This window comes from Schizosaccharomyces japonicus (assembly GCF_000149845.2).
Source record: "Schizosaccharomyces japonicus yFS275 unplaced genomic scaffold supercont5.1, whole genome shotgun sequence".
Lineage (NCBI taxonomy): Eukaryota > Fungi > Ascomycota > Schizosaccharomycetes > Schizosaccharomycetales > Schizosaccharomycetaceae > Schizosaccharomyces > Schizosaccharomyces japonicus.
In genome coordinates, this window is record NW_011627860.1 from 648294 (window position 1) to 666548 (window position 18255).

An 18255-nucleotide genomic window follows, 5' to 3' on the forward strand; every position below is an offset into this window, starting at 1 on the left:
TTATTTCTCAATAAATTAAAGTTATCTGATACGATAATAGATTTTAGATTAAAGCTTAAAGTGAGCGATTAATTGGAAGAGCTAAGGATTATTCAGAGACGGAGATCAGTCTTTAACAGAACGAATAGGTAATTAATGAGTATTTGCTTAGCAATGCAAAAATCTTGTTTCCTTTGTAAGAGTTTGTGGTTAGACAAAGATCTGCTCGGTTAGAGACGTTGTATGTCTCGCTTAGATAATCTTATTATACTTTATTCTCATTATATCTGGGCCTTCTTATACCGCTACACTGCAAGTTATTCGTGGAGTTATGCAGTGTCTTGGCCACTCAACATTCAAGCCGTATCGCATAACTCCGTGATCTGATAAGATACAGCGGAGACCACAGACAGCCTGTCCATGGAGAAGACTGAGCAATGGTGATACGTCGGCTTAGCAGAGAAAATCGGTCGTGAAAGACTAGATCCTGACCAGCTTTGAGGAGCCTTGGGTTACTGGCTGAGCGAGCTAATGTTGGTCTGTTCGTTTCTGGAAGGACTGACGAGGTACAGCGTAGCGCAAGGAGCGGAAACTTGCGTAGTATAAAGCGTCGGCTGGGTGGAGCGTCTGCGTTGAAACACACGGGTTGCTTTTTTTCGGAGCAAGGTTTATGTTTTTAACAAACCTCCGTAGAGCTGCAGTAAGAAAATTCACAGTTCGTTCTACAGTTCTCGCGTGTGTCGGTGGTCTCCTCGGTTACGTTCTTTTTCGTCCTCAAAGTTTTTCAAAGTTCTCTTCCTTGTCAGTAGCAAATTACAGAAGCATCATGACTGTTCCCTCTGTCGTACCCACATTTACTGATTTCAGCAAATGGATTGACCTCAAACTGGTTGATGTCAAGGACCAGACGCATAATACCAAGCTGTTCCGCTTCGCTCTGCCAAGTGAATCGCATGTGCCCGGTGTTTCTCATGCTGGCTTTGTCATCATTAAAGCCCCCGGTATCCTTGACCAAGACGGCAATGAGGTTACCAGAGCTTACACCCCGGTCTCTCGTGAGAACCAAACAGGATTCTTGGACTTGGTGATCAAGCGTTACCCTGAGGGCATTCTCGGTCCTATTATTTTCAACTTAAAGGTTGGAGACTCGCTGCCTTTTTGCGGCCCTGGCCTTAAATACCCATTGAAGACAAACGAGTTTGAGAGCGTCTTTTTAATCGGAGGTGGCACTGGTGTGGCACCTATGATCCAAGTCGCTCGTCGCATCCTTGAAAACCCAGAAGACAAGACAAAGATTGTGTACTTTGATACACATGTCTCTGATGAGGACGTTTTGCTTCGTGAAATTACTGAAAAATGGGCAAAAGAGTTCCCCAATCAATTCCAGCTGGTCCGTGTGCTTGAACGTGACAACAGTAATCTTGCTACGCATGTTGGTCGCATCAGTCCCGAGCTGTTGAAGAAGTACATTCCAGCCCCCGATTCGGGCAAAAAGTTCAAGATTTTCATCAGTGGTCCCAAACCTCTTATTATCGATTATTTTGGTGACAAGGACCCTGCTTCTGGACGTTTTAACTTAACCGGCCGTTTGTTTAAAATGGGATACTCCAAGGAGCAGGTCTCCAAGTTTTAGGTTGCTTTGGGCGCATTGTTGATATTAGAAATAGTCAAATGAAGGATCATACTTGTGGGGATTGTTATCCGTTGTTCATTCTTAGGCGCGAGGAAAGATTGTTGGTTTAGTCAAGCTTAATAAAACATTTCAAACCCGTGTTAGCCATACTTGTCACTTTTGGAGGCTGTACGCAGATCTAGTAAGGCTTCATGAAGCATGCCGTTCCGATAAGCCTTTTTGAGCAACTTCACTTCGTCAGACGTGAGAGGTCGCTTAGCCATTGCTTCCAAAGTCTGGCGACTTATATGGTGTTTGTCCGATGTATCTTGCCGCTTTTCACGCGCAAATCTCGTCTGTACACGGCAAACCCATTTGGTTGGCTTTTGATCTTTCTCGCGTATACAGCAGACAGTAACGCCCGAATCACCTTCTTGTAGTGTCAGGAAAGAATTGATACCAACGTTCTTCCAGGTCCATGCGTTTTCAGCTTCAAGAAACTTGGGTTGCCATTCTTCTGTGATGCTGATCGCCGTTTTGTCACAAACTAGAGTACCATCTGGCTTGGCAGATAAATAGTAGCCGTTTGAATTTTTTAATTGATAGTTTCCATCGAGTTCTCTGCACACCCAGACCTGTTCGGTTTTATCTGGAGCATGAGACTCGTCTTCCATCTGCAGGACATGAACATTAGGGTTGTTTGGATGGCTGCTCAAGCATTCCCATGGCTCACCTGGCCGTCCCTGGATGCACAGTACGATGGGTCCCTTTAATTCAGAAACGCTCAAAGCGTTCATCCAAACGTCGTCGTTACTTTCACTTGCAATCAAGCCGACATTTTTTGAAGAGTGATCTGTTTTTCTTTTCCTTTTTTTACTGTAATTGTTAGCGAATGGTGTCAAAAAACAAAAACATGAAATTAATGTAATAAAACACTACATAAAGCAGATGCTTTGGTAAACACTTACGTTTTTTTGTCTCCTTTAAATGTTAAACGCATTGACATAGCGAGTAACGCGACTTTGTTCTAAAACGCGAAGCCGTGAGGAGAAGGAAGTTCAAGGTTAGAAGAGTGAACAGTTTCGCGAATGTATACTAAGACACAAATGAGTAACAGATATTGATAAGAATTTGTGAGGAAACAATTTCAAGGCAACTAAAAATAAGCTTCGCTCGAAACCGTTGTTCATTATTTAACGGATTCACGCAGCTTTAGTTTTATGGTGAGCGCAATTATGCAGTTTCAACGATTTAAAACATTGTAGTATTAATATTGTTCATCGTTTTAGGTAGAGTGTTTCACATTTAATCGCACTTTGTGTCACATAATTGTTCCTTTTCATAAAATCAATATCTAACCAAGTTCAAGTTCCATGATATAAGCACTTGAGCTTTTTAATTAATTCAACCGGGAAACGAACAAAGCTGTATGGGACGTGAAAAGCTGAGATTGTAAACATTTTCAAAGCACTGTTTGTTAACAATTGCAAAAAAAACGCGTATAAAATTGGAATAGACTTGTGAAAAGATTTTGTGAGTCCAAAATCTATTTCTCAATACCGATTAGCAGATATCGCACTGCGAACACGGTTATAGTCAAGCAAACCCTCCACTGCACCGACAGCAGAAACGGCAATATCTTTGTCCCAAATCATATTCTGAGCAACACGGGACACGTCTTTCTCAGTAATTGAGTCAATGTTTTTACTGATTTCCTCAGGCGTCATACGGCGTCCAGTTGTCAGAAGTTGGCGACCAATGTCTTCTGCAATTGCTGTTGTCGAATCAAGAGATAATAACAGAGAGGCTTTTAATTGAGCCTTGGCCCGTTCTACCTCTGCACTCAATGGATTACACAGCTTTGTCCATTCTTGCAAAGCAAAGTACACAAGGTCATCAAGTCGAAGCAGATTCTCCGACACTAGGTAGATACCCCAGAGACCGGTGTCACTGTAACTAGTGCTGAAGCTCATAAAGCTGTTGGCCAGCTTCTCCTTTTGGACGACGGCGCCAAGACGCGAAGACATATGTGGGCCTGCTGCCATAGCTCTGTCCCAGTTGCCCACAATTGCTTGCATGACCAAAGCTGTAAAGTAGTCGGGATCCTTCCAACTAACACCTTCGACGGCAATAGCAATGTTGGCGGTAGACATTTCGTCATCACGGACACGAACCTCGGAACCAACAAATCTAGGTTTGGGGCTACGAGGAGAACCGATGGAAACGGGGTGATCCGATGGCTTCAAACCGGAAAAGTGTTTTTCAGCAAGTTCAACAAGTTGTTCATGAGGAATAGCGCCAGCGCCAGCGATGATAATGCGATCACTACGGTAATTGTCGGCAATGTACTTCAACAAGTCTTCCCGTCTCAGGGATTCTATATTTTCTCGAGGACCAAGAATGGTACGTCCCAACGATTGTCCCTGAAATGCAGTAGCATGCAAATGGTCAAAAACAACCTCGTCTGTTACCTTGTCAACTTCTTCTTGTTCGCGTAAAATTACTTGACGCTCCCGTTCCACAGCGTCTTTTGATATGGTCGAATTCTGCAAAATGTCTGCAAGGACACTGACTGTCTTGGGGACCTCATCCTTAAACGAGTGCGCGTAGTATACTGTTTGTTCACGAGAAGTGTAAGCATTTAAATGTGCTCCCGCATTTTCAAACTCAAGCTCCAAGTCTTGTTGTGACCGGCTCTTCGTGCCCTTAAAAGCGAGATGCTCAAGGAAATGAGCTGCACCGTTGTTTTTCTCGTTTTCAGCACGTGAACCAGCATCAACACCGACGAGTACTGTTGCTGTTTGAGCGAAAGGGTGGTACTCTGTAGCCACAGTCAAGCCATTACGCAGTGTCGTGGATTGAGTTTTTGGAAGAGACAAACTCGCAAATCTGCGAGTCAATTTGGGAAAAGAGCGCAGCCGAAACATAGAGCACAGTGTGTTTCCCCGAACTTTCCTTATTTAATACGTTTGTTGATAATTCGCACTGTCAGAAACTCGACGTAGTTTGTCTGCTGTAGTCACTAACACGTCAGCAACACTCTACCGCCCGACCTCACTCGCACACCAATAGTCAGCAAGGTGCTAGAGCATGGTGTCCATACGAGCTAGAGCAAGTTGACAAAGACAGGTGGAGCAAACGTGAGTAATTAAGACCCTTCGTAAATAGTATAATTATCAAACAACACAAGTAAATTTAGGAATACAGTATTTCAAAAGTTTAGAGTTATTTTGAATACTGATTTGAATGGGACTTGACATTGTTTTGTTCAGGAATGCCGTCGTTTCGGTCGTTATTCTTAATGGGAAAATGAAAGCTGCACGTTAGAAAGTAAATAAGTTTCAAATTGTTGAGACTCGTGTTCTACTGCCGCTTTGAACGGTGTATAGGATGTGCTTCATGAACTCATGCTTACCGTATTTTTACAATTTGAGTAAGTGGTTGTGGAGGGAGAATGCATATACGAGAACCTTTAAGCAATACGCCCAAATTGACGACAATATATTATCGCATTCATTACACATGTCGACAAATATAAATCAATAATCACACTTTCTGTATTTTGTTTACGCGTTAGTTGATTTTTAAAGTTTGCGGTAAGCGAATGCATGTTCTTTAACTCGCCCAATCGTGGAGAGTGGGTTGCCCTCTCCCATTCACCTACTCAAATTAACAGAACCTGGCTACTTGCAATCAATTGGATTTGACTGCGGGAGATCTTAGTTAGCGATTGTGACGATGCTGTTGAATCGAATTGGTCTTTTTTCGTGCAAACAATCGCGCATTATTAATTTAGTAAAGCCGATAACAAATATTCGGCCCTTCACCGTTACATCCATCAGTCGCATTTTCCCTCCACCTCCACAAACCATCCAAGGCACGGTGAATGACGCTGTTGTCTTTCCACCACGCAGTAAAGCCCATGGAAGCATTCATTGGAACTTTGAGCGCGTCATCGCCATAATGGTTGCGCCACAGGTAGCCTATGCTTTGGCCAGTGGTTCGAGTAATGCTGTGCTGAATGCATTACTCGCTTGTACGCTGGTTCCTCACGCACATTTGGGTTTTGAATCTTGCATCATTGACTATTTCCCAAAGCGTCGCTTTAAGGTGATGTTTCCACTATTGATGTGGGTTCTCCGTGGTTTCACAATACTCACATTTTTTGGCTTATATGAATTTAACTCAAACGACATCGGATTATGTCAAGCCATACGAATGATCTGGAAATCTTGAGCTGCGTGCTTAACGCCTATGAACTTTAAGTTCTACTGTTACGATTATGGTTTTTACGCTTATTTTATGACGGTTTCTTTTTTTTTTATTCTGTTTTTATGTTTAATCATTTGTGGTTTTCTTTCAAAGTTTGTTATATTCTTTCGATAATGCTGTTTTGTACTATCTATTTAACATGCAAAATGTATGGAAGATGGATAAATGGTGTCCGAGGATGTCGAGAATTTACTGAGTATCAGGACTCTTTCGGCTAACAAATCGTACATGTCGTTTGTAACGTGAACTTCTTGGACTGCATTGTGGCACTTGTTTCAAATACAGAGTACATCGTACTAATCAGAGGCTATGACGAAACTGCACCTGTTCTGGTATTATCTTCGCGAAAAGCGACTCAATCGGAAATATTCTTCCCGTTCAAATTTGGCCTCGGCGAATCGTTCTCCTCATTCTCCTCTCTTCTTCAGCATTATTTAAGATGCTTCTTCACCGGGCCATGCGCACTCTGCCGCTGAGTGGTTGAAGAGGTTTATCAGATGCGAGATTGATCTGCATGGTGTGAGATAACCGGGGACTGCGACATTTGAGCTATGATAAACTACGCTTGTCGCTGACTTTTGTGTCTTTATTTTTCAGTTCTCGTTTTATTTTCCTTTGATTTTGGTTTAAACCCGAGCTTTTTAGCGAATTACTTCGACATTTGATTCAAGCACGGTAATAGTGCGTTCTTACAACAAACGCGATATCTGTTGGCAGTCTCGCTTGTTTTGTTCATTTCTACTACATCTGTCGGTTGAGAGAATTCCGCGTGTAGGTTTAATTTTTGACTTCGGAAAATGTCTCAAGACAATGTCACTACGACGGTGTTGTCTGTAAAAGGAATGACATGTGCGAGTTGTGTCGCCTCCATTCAAAATGCATTGCAGCCGCTTCCCGGAATGAAAAACTTTACGGTTACATTGATGTTGGAGCGTGCTGTTGCTTTGCATGATTCGGCCACTTTGTCTGCTGAAGAAATCAAGGAGCATATTGAAGATTGCGGTTTCGATGCTGAGATTTCACATTCGAGCTGTGGTGAACATGTAAACGTGGCTCACTATACCATTGAGTCTGACTTGGGAGATGTTGACTGGTCCAAAATTCAGAGAGAGTTACTCTCTCTTGAGGGTGTACTCGCAGCTCGAAAAGTTCTCTTGGGTTCTAGTAACTCGGAAATACAAGTGGCTTTTGACGAAGAGAGCATTGGTCCTCGTCGCATCTTATACACACTATATGGATGCCAGGTCCCATGTGTTTACAAGCCCGTTGACAATGTAACAGCCCAAGTTTTGTCCCTTAAAAGAATTAACGCTCAACGTATTTGGGGGTTTCGGTTCTGGTTTGCCCTCTTCTTTTCATTGCTTGTCATGTCTGTTGATGAATTGCCTCATATTTTCAACTACTTTCACGAATTTTTTGAAATGCCATCAGTGTATGGTTTTTATCTCTCTGATGTTCTAGCTTTTTTACTTTCTGTACCTGTTCAGCTTTGCGTAGGTCGTGCATATTTTGTTACTGCGTATCGATCTATAAGACACGGAGGTGCGAATATGGATGTATTAGTTTCCATTGGATCGTTGACTGCCTTTTTTGCAAGTATCTTTTTTCTCGTTTATTATCGTGTTTTGTCTTTGGAGGAACGCGCACCAGTGTTCTTTGACACAAGTAACATGCTTCTTACCTTTGTGACGCTGGGTCGTTTTTTGGAAAATAAGGCAAAGGGCGCTACGTCTACAGCACTTTCACATCTACTCAATCTTGTGCCTTCCAGTGTTACGTTATTGAGGGGAGGAGAACAAACTGATATATGTGTTGATCTGATTGAACGTAATGACAAACTTCTTATTAAGCCCGGCGACAAGATTCCTGCTGACGGTTTTATCACTGAAGGACATTCATACATAGATGAAAGCTCTGTCACTGGGGAACCGACTCCTGTTTTCAAATCAGAAGGCTCTACGGTTCTCAGCGGTACTACGAACGGCAATGGGCGCCTTATAATGCAAGCGACAAAAGTACCAAGGGAATCGCATCTTGCTCTTGTTGTCAAGCTTGTGAGGGAAGCACAGTCGAACCAAGTACCTATCCAGCGCTTTGTGGATAAGGTGAGTGCGATATTTGTTCCCGCGATTTTATTGCTTGCTCTTTCAACATTCATTTTCTGGTTTTGTTTGACAGAGTTTACCAATTACAAGCCGCCTCTCTTTCAGTCGTCTGCTGGTAACTTTGCAGTGTGTCTCAACATTACCATGAGTGTCATCGTTGTTGCCTGCCCGTGCGCATTTGGTCTAAGTACGCCAACTGCTGTAATGGTGGGTACTGGTGTTGCTGCTCTAAATGGAATCTTATTCAAAGGTGGTGACGTTTTAGAACGATTGGAAAGTGTCGATGCTGTGGTTTTGGATAAAACAGGCACCCTTACAAAAGGTTCATTAAGTGTTAGCGATTATGCCTTTGACGCGGAAGCCTTGGCTGCTTCAGGTTTGAGTGACGAGTCTTCGGTTTGGCGTGCAGTGAAGACTATTGAGCGTGCAAGTGAGCATCCAACTGCAAAAGCCATGTTAACGAAAGCCAACGAAATTGATTCGCTCAATGTATACTCAATGGATAACTTCTCAGCCATACCGGGTTATGGCGTCGGTGCTGACATTATATTTGACGAAAAGGAAACGCGAGTTATGATTGGAAACTACTCTCTTATGGAGTCAAGTCACGCTGTTATGAGTGAAGCGATACAACATCACTATTCCGATTACTCCAGCAAAGGGAAGACATGTATATTTGTTTCTGCGAAACGATGGGTTGTGGCAGTTGTCGCGTGTTCCGATGAAATACGACCAAATGCTCGACAAACAGTTTCCGAGTTTTTAAACTTGCATAAGAATGTTTATATGCTCACTGGTGACCAACCGGAGACTGCGGAGTTCGTCGCTAATGAGGTAGGCATTCCGAAAAGCAACGTACGTGCGGGCGTTTCTCCTGCAGGAAAAGCAGAGTTCATTGAAGCGCTTCGTAAGGAAAACCACATCGTTGCAATGGTTGGCGATGGTATAAATGATTCACCTTCGTTAACTCTCGCCGATGTTGGCATCTCATTTTCTACGGCTTCTGGTTTGGCAGCTGAGAGTGCCGATGTTCTTTTGACCCGCGTCGGTTCAATAATTGATACGGTTGTTGCTTTTTCGCTTGCACGTTCCATCTTTCGTCGAATCCGGCTGAACCTTCTTTGGGCTTGTGCTTATAATTTTGTTATGTTACCCGTTGCAATGGGTGTTCTTTTGCCATGGGGTATTTACTTGCCTCCTATGTTTGCAAGTACCGCCATGATGTTTTCTAGTTTGAGTGTTATCTGCAGCAGTCTCATGTTGAAAAGGTGGAAACGCCCCTCGCGTTTTAATGATTTTCAAGAAGAGGCTACTTCGGACTACGAAACGGAACAAACTCCGTCAGACTTCCTATCCTTTCCACGTCGTCATCTTCGCCGACTTTTTGGTATCTCTTCGGGTCAACAGTCCTACATGGCCGTTCCTAATGTCGTCTGAATACCGCTCCTTTTTGGTTCAGCAATTCCTCCTCCGTGTATTGTTACAAAGGTGATGATGCATCACTTATCATGCGTCTTCTCCCGTGTACTATTTGTTTATTGTAGTATTAACTGGTCAAAAATAATAATTCTGTGTATTCGTTCTTCTTACTTTGTGAACCAGCACGTGAATGGGATTGAGTGTTGCAGTTAAGTATACCAGCTTGCTTGTTTAAGCAAGTTGTATTGATTATTCTAGGTATTGGGTGATTATGTATGGGAAGAACTTTTACATGTATTACTCAAAATACTTGTACGAAATAGTTTGCAGACCGCCGAGTATCATTTTCGGTAACAGCTTGTTTCATGAGTGGTGAACTATATAAACGGATACCAAAAAGAATAGAAAAGGAGAAAGGAACGGAAAACACGGAGCAAAGATAGGAAAAAGGTAGCACGATGTTCTCTACTTGGATTCTTTGACGTCGGCAACGGCCTTACCCTCCAACTTTGCAGTCCAAGCAGCTTTAGCATTGCCTGCACGTCTCGTCACCTTGCGATGTTTCAGATCCAAATGACGAGAAATGTCTTCGAGAGATACACCAGCGGCAACGCAGCGAGTCATGGCGAAATAAATCAGGTCAGCCATCTCCCATGTAACCTCATCTTTCGTGGCTGCATCACAGAGCTCCTCGGCCTCTTCCATAATCTTAGCGCGAAGCAATGTTGGATCAGAGAAGAGACGGGCTGTGTAAGAACCAGCGGGGGCATTTTGCTTACGAGACTTTAAAACACGCTCAAGCTGAGGAAGACCAGAGCTGTGACCGAAACAGTGTTGAGTGTCAAGGTGACAGAAACCCTTGCCGGTTTGATAGACGACGAAACGGATGCAGTCATGATCACAGTCCAGATCGATACGAATCAAATGTTGGACAGCGCCAGACGTGGCACCCTTGTACCAGAGACCACGCTTTCTAGACTGGTATACACCAGTGCCGGTCTTCATACTTTCGGCAACACTTTCCTTGCTCGAGTAAACAAGACCCAAGGCACCACCAAGCTCGTCGACAACAAGCGTGGTGTACAGACCGTCGGGTCTGTCGGTGACAGCGTTCACAAGAATCAAATCAGCTAAATGAAGCTTGTCAGTTTCAGCCTTGTCAACAGTCAGGAAAGCACTTGTAAGCACAGGCGTGACTGAATGAACAGAAATAGATTTGAGTTGTTCCATGCTAGGCATACTAGGATACTCCAGATACAGCACACGGCTGCCACCCTCTATCATAGTTTCTTGACTAACAATTTTGCTCATTTTTTCCAAAAATTCAGGACGATAACCAGACTCACAGGCAACCAATTGAATAGATGAAGCAAATTGGAGACACTTTTCGAGCTTCTCGACATCTGTGCAAGAAGTCTTAAGAACAAGTCTGCTAGGAGTAATCGATGAGAGTTCAGGCAACATCTCCTCCGTAACAGCAATTGCCAGAGCTCCGGCGTTTAAGACGCTGTAACATTGGTCGATGGAAAGAGAAGAGCAGTCTACGATTGTGTCAACGACCTCAGAAAGCTTTGTGAGTTTTTTAACATTTTGCTCAAAAACCTCCGACGAAGTCATACGGATTTCAACTCTGCCAGTGTATTTCAACCATTTTAAATTGTCATCTTCTTTTCCAAATTTAGAGAATTCATAAAACGGGAGAACCGCCATTTTTTTGTAGAAACTTACAAAGAGTTTTTTGTCGTTTGTTTCTGGTGGGTTTGTCTCGTACAGGCAAAGCGCGTAAGTATTACGGGTGCCGTTCGGCTCAGGAAAAACAACAAAATGTTAGGTAGCAAAAAGTAAAAACATGTGAATACGGAAACGGATAATGCATTATGAAATGAGTTTTTGCTGGAATCCCGACGACCTCATTCACATTCCATTTCTGCCGGAAACAGTGGGGTGGCTCTGCCTGAAAGATCAACAGAAGTACGAGTTTGTTTTTATTTGACTGTGTCTTGTTTTGAAAGAATGAGTTTATGGAATGAAAATGACATTGAGAAGGAAAGAATAAATTTAGTCATATATATTGGTACACGAGTGAGCAATCACGGAGGAGAGAGGGCAAAGAAGACAGAGGAGGGGATTGGTAAAAGTGGAAGTCTAGGAGATAATAATTAAAAGAAACAATCAGATGAGTTAGGGTAGTAATTGTTTTTTATTTTTTTTTTAATTCGAGCTCAATATGAGAGTTCACCTTTTTTTCCCCTCTAAAAGCCTTGTTCGTTAGCATTAGAGTCGGATGAACCTTCATCATGATATTCGTCGCTTTCATTTTCTGAATTCGAAGCCGTTTCATCGTGTGCACGCCGACTCTCTTCTTCCTCTTGTTTCGACAACAAGTAAAGACGAGTTTCTTCTTCCGGTATTGGTTCCGATTCACTTTTAGCTAGATGCTCCGCACGAATTTGTTCAGCTCGGGCTTCATAATCCTGACACAGCTTTTGATACTTAGATTGCTGTGCGGCATAAGATTTTCGTCTGTTGTTAATTTCATCAATCCATGGTTTTTTGCCCAAATCGTCAAGCTGGCGCCACATCTTGCCTAATTTGGATCGAATTTCATTAATGGTTGCTTTCGCGCGACTGTCGCCTGTAAGCTGCCGCTTTTCTTCACTGGCAAGCGCTCGGCATACATGCCATTGCATCTTTTGGTACAGCAGGAACGGGTTCGAGCTGGGTTTTGAGGGCTTATCGGGAAGTTGTCCAAGTAATTTCAATAACAAAAGCTTCTCTCTCTTCTTTGTGTTCGTCTAAACGCTCCTTGTTTCATCAGTCGGGTACCGTGCACGATTAAGAAAGTCTGTTTTTTCGGAAGCTGGAATTAAGCAACGAAGAGGTAAGATGAGCACGAGCCTTCAAATTGGACTCGAGTTCTTTGTGTGCCTCTTTCGTAAAGTGCTGTACTCATGACAGCCGTCAACGGAATAAGGCTTTCCAATACATCTGAACACACACGCACCCCGTTCACGAACAATTGTTCAAGGAAACGAGTCTGCTTCCGTGAAGTATTTATTTCACTTGCAATGTAACAGCCCTTGGCAACAGTTCGAATTTCCCGTGAAAGTGTTTCAGATGTATTATCCGCACCAGAGGAGGCATTATGCAATCCCGAATAGTAGGGATAAGCATCCCAAGTTGACACAAATGCATCCAGTGGTTCGGGAACTGACGAGGACTGCTTACTGAAACACGTTCTCAACGCGTCCATCGCCGTCGAGATAACCCATGAATTCACTTCGGCAACATTTATACCATCCAGTTTACTGCTGTCGAAAGTCGCTGTTAAGACCGCGTTTCCCGGCGTGTTTGCTAGGACCCACAAACGACGGAAAGGCAGCTGTTGAGAAGCACTGCCGTCTTTACCGGTAGGCAAAAGGCCAATGCTTTGAGTATTAGGAGGCCAGAATGATTCGGGAAAACGAAGTATTAGTTTGTTAAATCGAGGGGTTGTTTGATCTGTCTGCCGATTTGCGTACTGATAAAAAGCGGCAGATGGTTCAGGCTGTGTTTTTAATTCTTTTCGCAATAACTGAGCTGGGGGGACCGCGAGTACTACCTTGTCGAATTCAAAAGCCGAATTATCTCCACAGCCGACTATAAACTTGTCGTTCTGTTGACTTACGTTGACAACACGTTTACCATACTGGATATCAAGAGGAGAAGGGTATTTGTACAGAGCCACTGCTAGCTTATAAAGACCATCACGGACAATGCAAGGACTCATGAGAACAAAATCTTGAATAGCATCTTCAACGCTGAGAGGCACAAGACAGTCGTTCTCAGCCGCACTTTCAGAAAACCAGTTGAGTAATTGAACATCTTCTTCTGACAAAGATACCGAGGTGGCAGTTGAATGGACAGCGGTATTTAAGAGTTCAGAAAAACTGGCACCCTTTTCAGTTGACAGCGGCAGCATGGTTTGCTGAGGAAATGAGAAAGCCTCACGCAAATAAGCATAAAAATCATCCGTCCATTTGGAAACCGATGAGGGATTCTGCTTGGATCGAAGATGGTAACGAATAGATGCGTACCGATACAGTTTATCCCAGAGGGTACGGAGAGAATGCACCTTCTGCATGTCAAACAAATCTCCACTCGACTTGCACACAAAATCGTTTCCCGTTAACGACTCTAGCTTTAGACCAATTTGTTTTTCCAACAAGAAGCACAGTGTTTTGTCAAGTTCACGATATACAAATTGAAAGCCCACATCGACCTTTGTCCCAAGACCGAGCTGGTTCTTGTCGGTGCTGCTCACGTCGAAAGCATTGCGATCCGCAGTTTCGTTAAGACGCAGGAGCAAGTTGAGGCCATTTTTTGCAGCCGAGGGAAATGTAACAGAGCGAAGTCGACCACCATACTGATTTTGAGCTTCAAAAACAACTACTTCAGGAATATCCTCACCGTACGAGAGGAAGTGACTGCTGTACTGTTGAAACAACGAGGTGAGTTGTCGTGCACAAGAAAGACCAGCAATGCCCGCACCAACTACGAGAACCTTTCGGCGACGCAGAGGAACGGAAGGGTTTCCAGGAAGATTCGGTGAAGGAGTGAATGAAAGACATCCAATGTTAACATAACCCAAGCGAGTCAAAAACTCGAGTGCTGCGAGAGCAAAAGGAAACAGCAGTCGATCGAGACACAAATTCTGAGCCTCGACGGCTGTAACGGGGACCGTTGGGTTCCGTCTCCAAAGCCAGCATATACCGTTGCGAATGTGAAGATAGTGAAAGAGAGTATGAGGACTGTCCAAGGACTCGGACAACATGGTTTTTTCGGCGTCTAGGAGTGTAGATGAAGGCAGTCCGCACATGCGAGCAGCTTGTGCAGAGGCATGAAAGAAAGACTTGAGGGAGGAAGTAGGGAGACTAGCAGCGGGCATGGGAGGGGCATTTCGAGCCAGTTGAAAGGGCCAGTCGGCAGGTGTCGAAGTTGTCTGGACAGCTGGTTCTTCTGCAGCAACCGCTTGAAGAGCATCCACCTGCTGAGAGGTTGTGCTGAGAAGAGAAGCCGCTGACTGAGATATGTCTGGTAAGTTTGCACGAAGTGCAACGGCGGCAGCGGCAGCAGCAGCTGCCGCCGCCGCCGCAGAGTGATTTTGATGTTGTAGATGAGGAGAATTGCCAGTGCGCTGGGAGGAAACTTGATGGCGGGCATCCAATGTTGCCGTAGGCCCTTGAGGAAGAAAGGATGTTGTGGAAGACACGGCAGAAGGGGCAGGTGCTGCATGTGCTTGATGGAGGGATGAAAGGAGACCGGCATGAGAAGGTGGAAGATGGGCAGCAGCAGCAGCAGCAGAATCAAGAGATGCCAATGGGCCATAAGGAAAGGGAACAAAAGCGTTCGGTTGGTTCATGCCCTGCTGTGTATTAGACAAGGGGAGCGGCATGGAATGATCATTCGCGTCCGTCATGCTCAAGCCTGCAGCATGGACAGAGGAAGGATCATGGCCAGCTAGAGAAGCAGGGCCGTAGGACAATTTGTGCTGCTGAGTGAGAGAAGAGTAGTGTTGTGCCTGTTCGTTTTGCTGTTCTGAAACCAATTGCTGTTGATGAGGATGCTGTTGAACATGCTGAGCAGCCTGTTGTTGTGAAACGAGGAACGGATGAAAGGACTGATCGTAGCGAGGTCCATTTTGATTAGAGGAAACGGCAGCAGCAGCAGCAGCAGCTGCTGCTGCTGCTGCGGAATTTGTTGCGAACGTGGCCCAATTTTGAGAAGAAGCTGCTGCTGCATTGTGTGCATCACCACGAAACGGGGAAGGAGCAAAGAGCGAATTGTTGAGACCAGGAGAAGGCAACGGCTGCTGTCCGCCGCCCAAAATCGCCCATAGTGCCTGCTCACTGCTTACCAAATGCGATTGATTAGGATTTCCGGAATTTTGAGCGTCGTACGGGTCTGCGTTCGACTGTCCAGCAGTCGGTAAGGAGGAGAAATTGTACTGGTCGTCTGGGAGGCTGTCACCAGGAGGATTCATGGAGAAAAAGCGTCGCAAACCAGAGGACCTGCGTGGTCTAGGAGAAGTCTATGCAGCGGAAAAGAGGACGCGAGAAGAAGAACGACGCTAGGAATTGTTACGCGTCTTGCAGTTTTGAAGAGAAATTGAGCGCGAGTGGGGGGCGAAAGTGGAGGGGATCCATGGACCCGGGTGGATCTGCGGCGTGCGATGATCGACGAAGACGAGGGGATCCACAGAGATCTGCAAGGGCCTTGCCTGCACGGGTCCAGCGCGGCACTGAGGCCGGAGGATCTACGCACTCCACCACTACCACTACCACCGCCGCTACTCACCAACTAGTGCTGGCGCTACGAGCCGCTTGCTACTGTTACCCCACAAGTCAACGGAAATCATTTCATTCATAACACGCGGGTCCTGTTCGCAAAACAAAAACAAAAACGTAAATTCATCCTCGAGTCATTGGTCAGAGTAGGAGTGGCGGTGCCGCAATGGCGCAGATGGCAGTGCCGACACGGGCGGATTAGTAAGGAAGAGTTGATTCAAAAAAGGATGGAGAAAAAAGGTTGCGTGCGCGTGTGTGTTTGTATGCGCGAATGCCAGAAACAAGTGCAGAAGTGGAGTGGACCGGACTGGACTGGACCGGATGCACCAGTCGCGGGCGCTCTAGACAAAACTGCTGCGTGTGTCGAACAGGTCTCTTGCCTGCCTCTCGGCAGCAAGGCCTCCGTGGAAGCGTGCAAGCTTGTCACCAGGCGTCTAGGGGAGAGATTGCTAAACAGACAAAAGCACACGATGGATATCACAGAAAGGGGGGAAGTATGCACGACAGCAGATGGACGGAGCGGAAAAAACAGAAAAGAACAGTGGAAACACAAACAAAAGAATTAGGTTGAAAAATGGACGGAAAGAGGGCGGTGAAGGGGTGTGGATGGGGCAGTGAGGGGAAAGGGAGGACGGCGGGACGGACGAGGGATACATCGAGTTCGACAGAGGAATGCTCGGGCTCGTGTACAAGACTTTTAGGCAATTTCAGTGAACTCAGAGAATTCGCCGGAACTGAGCTTGCCCCTCCCATCCGCTCTGTTTGTTCTTCTTGTTTATTCATGCTCGCCTAGAGAGCGTTCAGGATTTCATCAATAAGAATATCAAACTCCTGCTCGGGTGTGATCTGCGTCACAGCCACGGGCGACTTCAGCGAACGCCGGCTGTACCGACGACTGTTGGAGGAACGGGACGACACTGAGGAGAGCACGTCCTCGTCCATGTGCCCCACAGACATCGAGCGCATGTCGAGCTGCGAAGGCTCAGCCATTCGGAACGCGTCAGCATCAGCAGCGCTAATCCCGCCATGGTCGTCCTCCACATCCTCGAATGAAAGGTCGTCGGGACGCAGTTTGAATGCAAGTTTTTCACCCGGCGCCAGACACACGTACGGCGGCTGCAGCGCGGCAGAATCGTGTCGCGTGGTGTACGGCGGTGACATTGTGGGGTACAGCGACAAGGGTGTGGGAGGAACACACCCATAAGTTGAGAAGAATTGCTGGTGCTGTTGCTGTTGCTGCTGGTAGAACAGCTGCTGCTGGTGCTGCTGCATACGCATAGAGCTCGGCGGCGACGGCGGCGACGCCGAATCAACGAGAGACGGTGTGCGAGAAAACAACTCCGCCGACGGAGTCCGGTAGTGTCGCTGAGAGGTGGATGGGGGCGACGAGGTCAACGCGCCGGCGGGAGAGCCGAGTGGCAGTGCGAGCGAGGACGGTGTGTGGAGATAGGGCGGCAGAGGCATATTGTACCGGTAGGCGGTGGGCGTCGAGGGAATGGGCGAGGCCACCGGGGCCGTCGACGTCGCGCTGCTGAAGGACGCGGCCGATGCACAGGTGTTGCTGGCACCGCCGCTGCCGTTCACGCCCGTCATCGAAATAAGGTTGGACGGGGCATTGGATGCGATGGAGGGTGCGCGCCGCAGAGGCGGGGCAGGTGCGGGGGCAGGGCCCTTGGCGGAGGCAATGACGACCTCTGTCTGGCAGGTGTGCGACTGGGCAAACAGGGCATGTCGCTTGGAGATGGTTGCCGTCAGCAGGTAGGAGATGTTGACCATGGAGTCGTTTGTGAGCGTGCACGGCAGCGACGCGACAGAGCCGCCGTTGGATGGCGGCGGCAGCCGCATGTGGAAGGCAATAGCGTGTTTGCGACCCGTGGGCCCGGCAGCTACCGACACATTCGAGGTGCCGGAGCAGAGCTCAGTGACCTCGTCGTCGGCAGCCAATGAAGAGCATGTGCCCGGCGACGATGGCGAGCAGAGAAAGCTGTTGTTGTAGATGGCGCGTCCGACAAGACGCAGCGAGATGCTGAAGGAGCGCGGCGACGTCGGGATGTTAGTCTCGATGCACACGGCGCCTGTGATGGGCTGTGTTTGGCGGAATGCCGCGTAGTCGAGGCGAATTTCTGCAAGCATCGCAAGGAACGGGGGCGACTTTGCTGTGCAGCGGGCGACTGAGCGTTGGAGCAACTGGGCTGGGCTGGGCTTCTGCTGGACGGTCAGGTCAGGTCAGGCTTGTTTGCAGCGATCGTCTAACTGGCCGCCGGCGACCACCGCCTTCTTATGCAAATGCTGATCCACAGGGTCCGCAGACAAAGGGGGGGCAGACAAAGCGGTTGCCGGGCTTATTGCGCCCCTTGCTACGGCGGGATGCGCGCCAGGGATGTTAGCGAGTTTAGTAAACACAGTGCTTTGCTTCTCTTGCATGTGCTTCAAACAAAGCTCGAGTGTCGTCAGGAGGCACGTGATCGTGATTTCGGTTGCTGCTTTGCGCGAATTTATCGGCCAACCACAGTCGCAGCAGATGTGGGGGCGCGTCTCACGT

At 46.5% G+C, this 18255-nt stretch overlaps 7 protein-coding genes across 7 annotated transcripts; 3 read left to right on the plus strand and 4 right to left on the minus strand.

Annotated features, from left to right (window-relative positions):
- Positions 1–43: 43 nt before the first annotated feature.
- On the minus strand, positions 44–2742 carry SJAG_02396 (FRG1 family protein). The gene is made up of 2 exons (XM_002173566.2): positions 2560–2742; positions 44–2467 (listed from the first exon to the last, which is right to left on the minus strand). Exons 1-2 carry the CDS (start codon positions 2595–2597, stop codon positions 1753–1755), a joined length of 753 nt encoding a protein of 250 aa, XP_002173602.2. The 5' UTR covers positions 2598–2742; the 3' UTR covers positions 44–1752.
- SJAG_02395 (NADH-cytochrome b5 reductase) lies at positions 303–1786 on the plus strand. The gene has a single exon (XM_002173565.2). It carries the CDS (start codon positions 650–652, stop codon positions 1610–1612), a length of 963 nt encoding a protein of 320 aa, XP_002173601.1. The 5' UTR covers positions 303–649; the 3' UTR covers positions 1613–1786.
- A 171-nt stretch (positions 2743–2913) lies between the features above and the next one.
- On the minus strand, positions 2914–4630 carry SJAG_02397 (peptidase complex beta subunit Qcr1). Its single transcript, XM_002173567.2, has one exon. The coding sequence runs from the start codon at positions 4516–4518 to the stop codon at positions 3145–3147; it is 1374 nt and encodes a 457-aa protein (XP_002173603.1). The 5' UTR covers positions 4519–4630; the 3' UTR covers positions 2914–3144.
- Positions 4631–5233: 603 nt separating this feature from the next.
- On the plus strand, positions 5234–6548 carry SJAG_02398 (TIM22 inner membrane protein import complex anchor subunit Tim18). Its single transcript, XM_002173568.2, has one exon. It carries the CDS (start codon positions 5330–5332, stop codon positions 5825–5827), a length of 498 nt encoding a protein of 165 aa, XP_002173604.1. The 5' UTR covers positions 5234–5329; the 3' UTR covers positions 5828–6548.
- SJAG_02399 (copper transporting ATPase Ccc2) lies at positions 6482–9557 on the plus strand. Its single transcript, XM_002173569.2, has one exon. It carries the CDS (start codon positions 6661–6663, stop codon positions 9403–9405), a length of 2745 nt encoding a protein of 914 aa, XP_002173605.1. The 5' UTR covers positions 6482–6660; the 3' UTR covers positions 9406–9557.
- On the minus strand, positions 9316–11197 carry SJAG_02400 (phosphoribosyl-AMP cyclohydrolase/phosphoribosyl- ATP pyrophosphohydrolase His7). Its single transcript, XM_002173570.2, has one exon. It carries the CDS (start codon positions 11095–11097, stop codon positions 9853–9855), a length of 1245 nt encoding a protein of 414 aa, XP_002173606.1. The 5' UTR covers positions 11098–11197; the 3' UTR covers positions 9316–9852.
- Positions 11198–11639: 442 nt separating this feature from the next.
- Positions 11640–15409, minus strand: SJAG_02401 (hypothetical protein; the record flags this gene model as incomplete). The annotated part of the gene is made up of 2 exons (XM_002173571.2): positions 11640–12119; positions 12392–15409. 2 exons carry the CDS (start codon positions 15407–15409, stop codon positions 11640–11642), a joined length of 3498 nt encoding a protein of 1165 aa, XP_002173607.2.
- Positions 15410–18255: the final 2846 nt, after the last annotated feature.

Bases quoted from the DNA above. Each gene is read 5' to 3' on its own strand.
- SJAG_02395 (XM_002173565.2), top strand. From the start codon at position 650: ATGTTTTTAACAAACCTCCGTAGAGCTGCAGTAAGAAAATTCACAGTT.
- SJAG_02396 (XM_002173566.2), bottom strand. From the start codon at position 2,597: ATGTCAATGCGTTTAACATTTAAAGGAGACAAAAAAAC. The intron at 2,468-2,559 runs GTAAGTGTTTAC...TAACAATTACAG, and splicing joins TTTAAAGGAGACAAAAAAAC to TAAAAAAAGGAAAAGAAAAA.
- SJAG_02397 (XM_002173567.2), bottom strand. From the start codon at position 4,518: ATGTTTCGGCTGCGCTCTTTTCCCAAATTGACTCGCAGATTTGCGAGT.
- SJAG_02398 (XM_002173568.2), top strand. From the start codon at position 5,330: ATGCTGTTGAATCGAATTGGTCTTTTTTCGTGCAAACAATCGCGCATT.
- SJAG_02399 (XM_002173569.2), top strand. From the start codon at position 6,661: ATGTCTCAAGACAATGTCACTACGACGGTGTTGTCTGTAAAAGGAATG.
- SJAG_02400 (XM_002173570.2), bottom strand. From the start codon at position 11,097: ATGGCGGTTCTCCCGTTTTATGAATTCTCTAAATTTGGAAAAGAAGAT.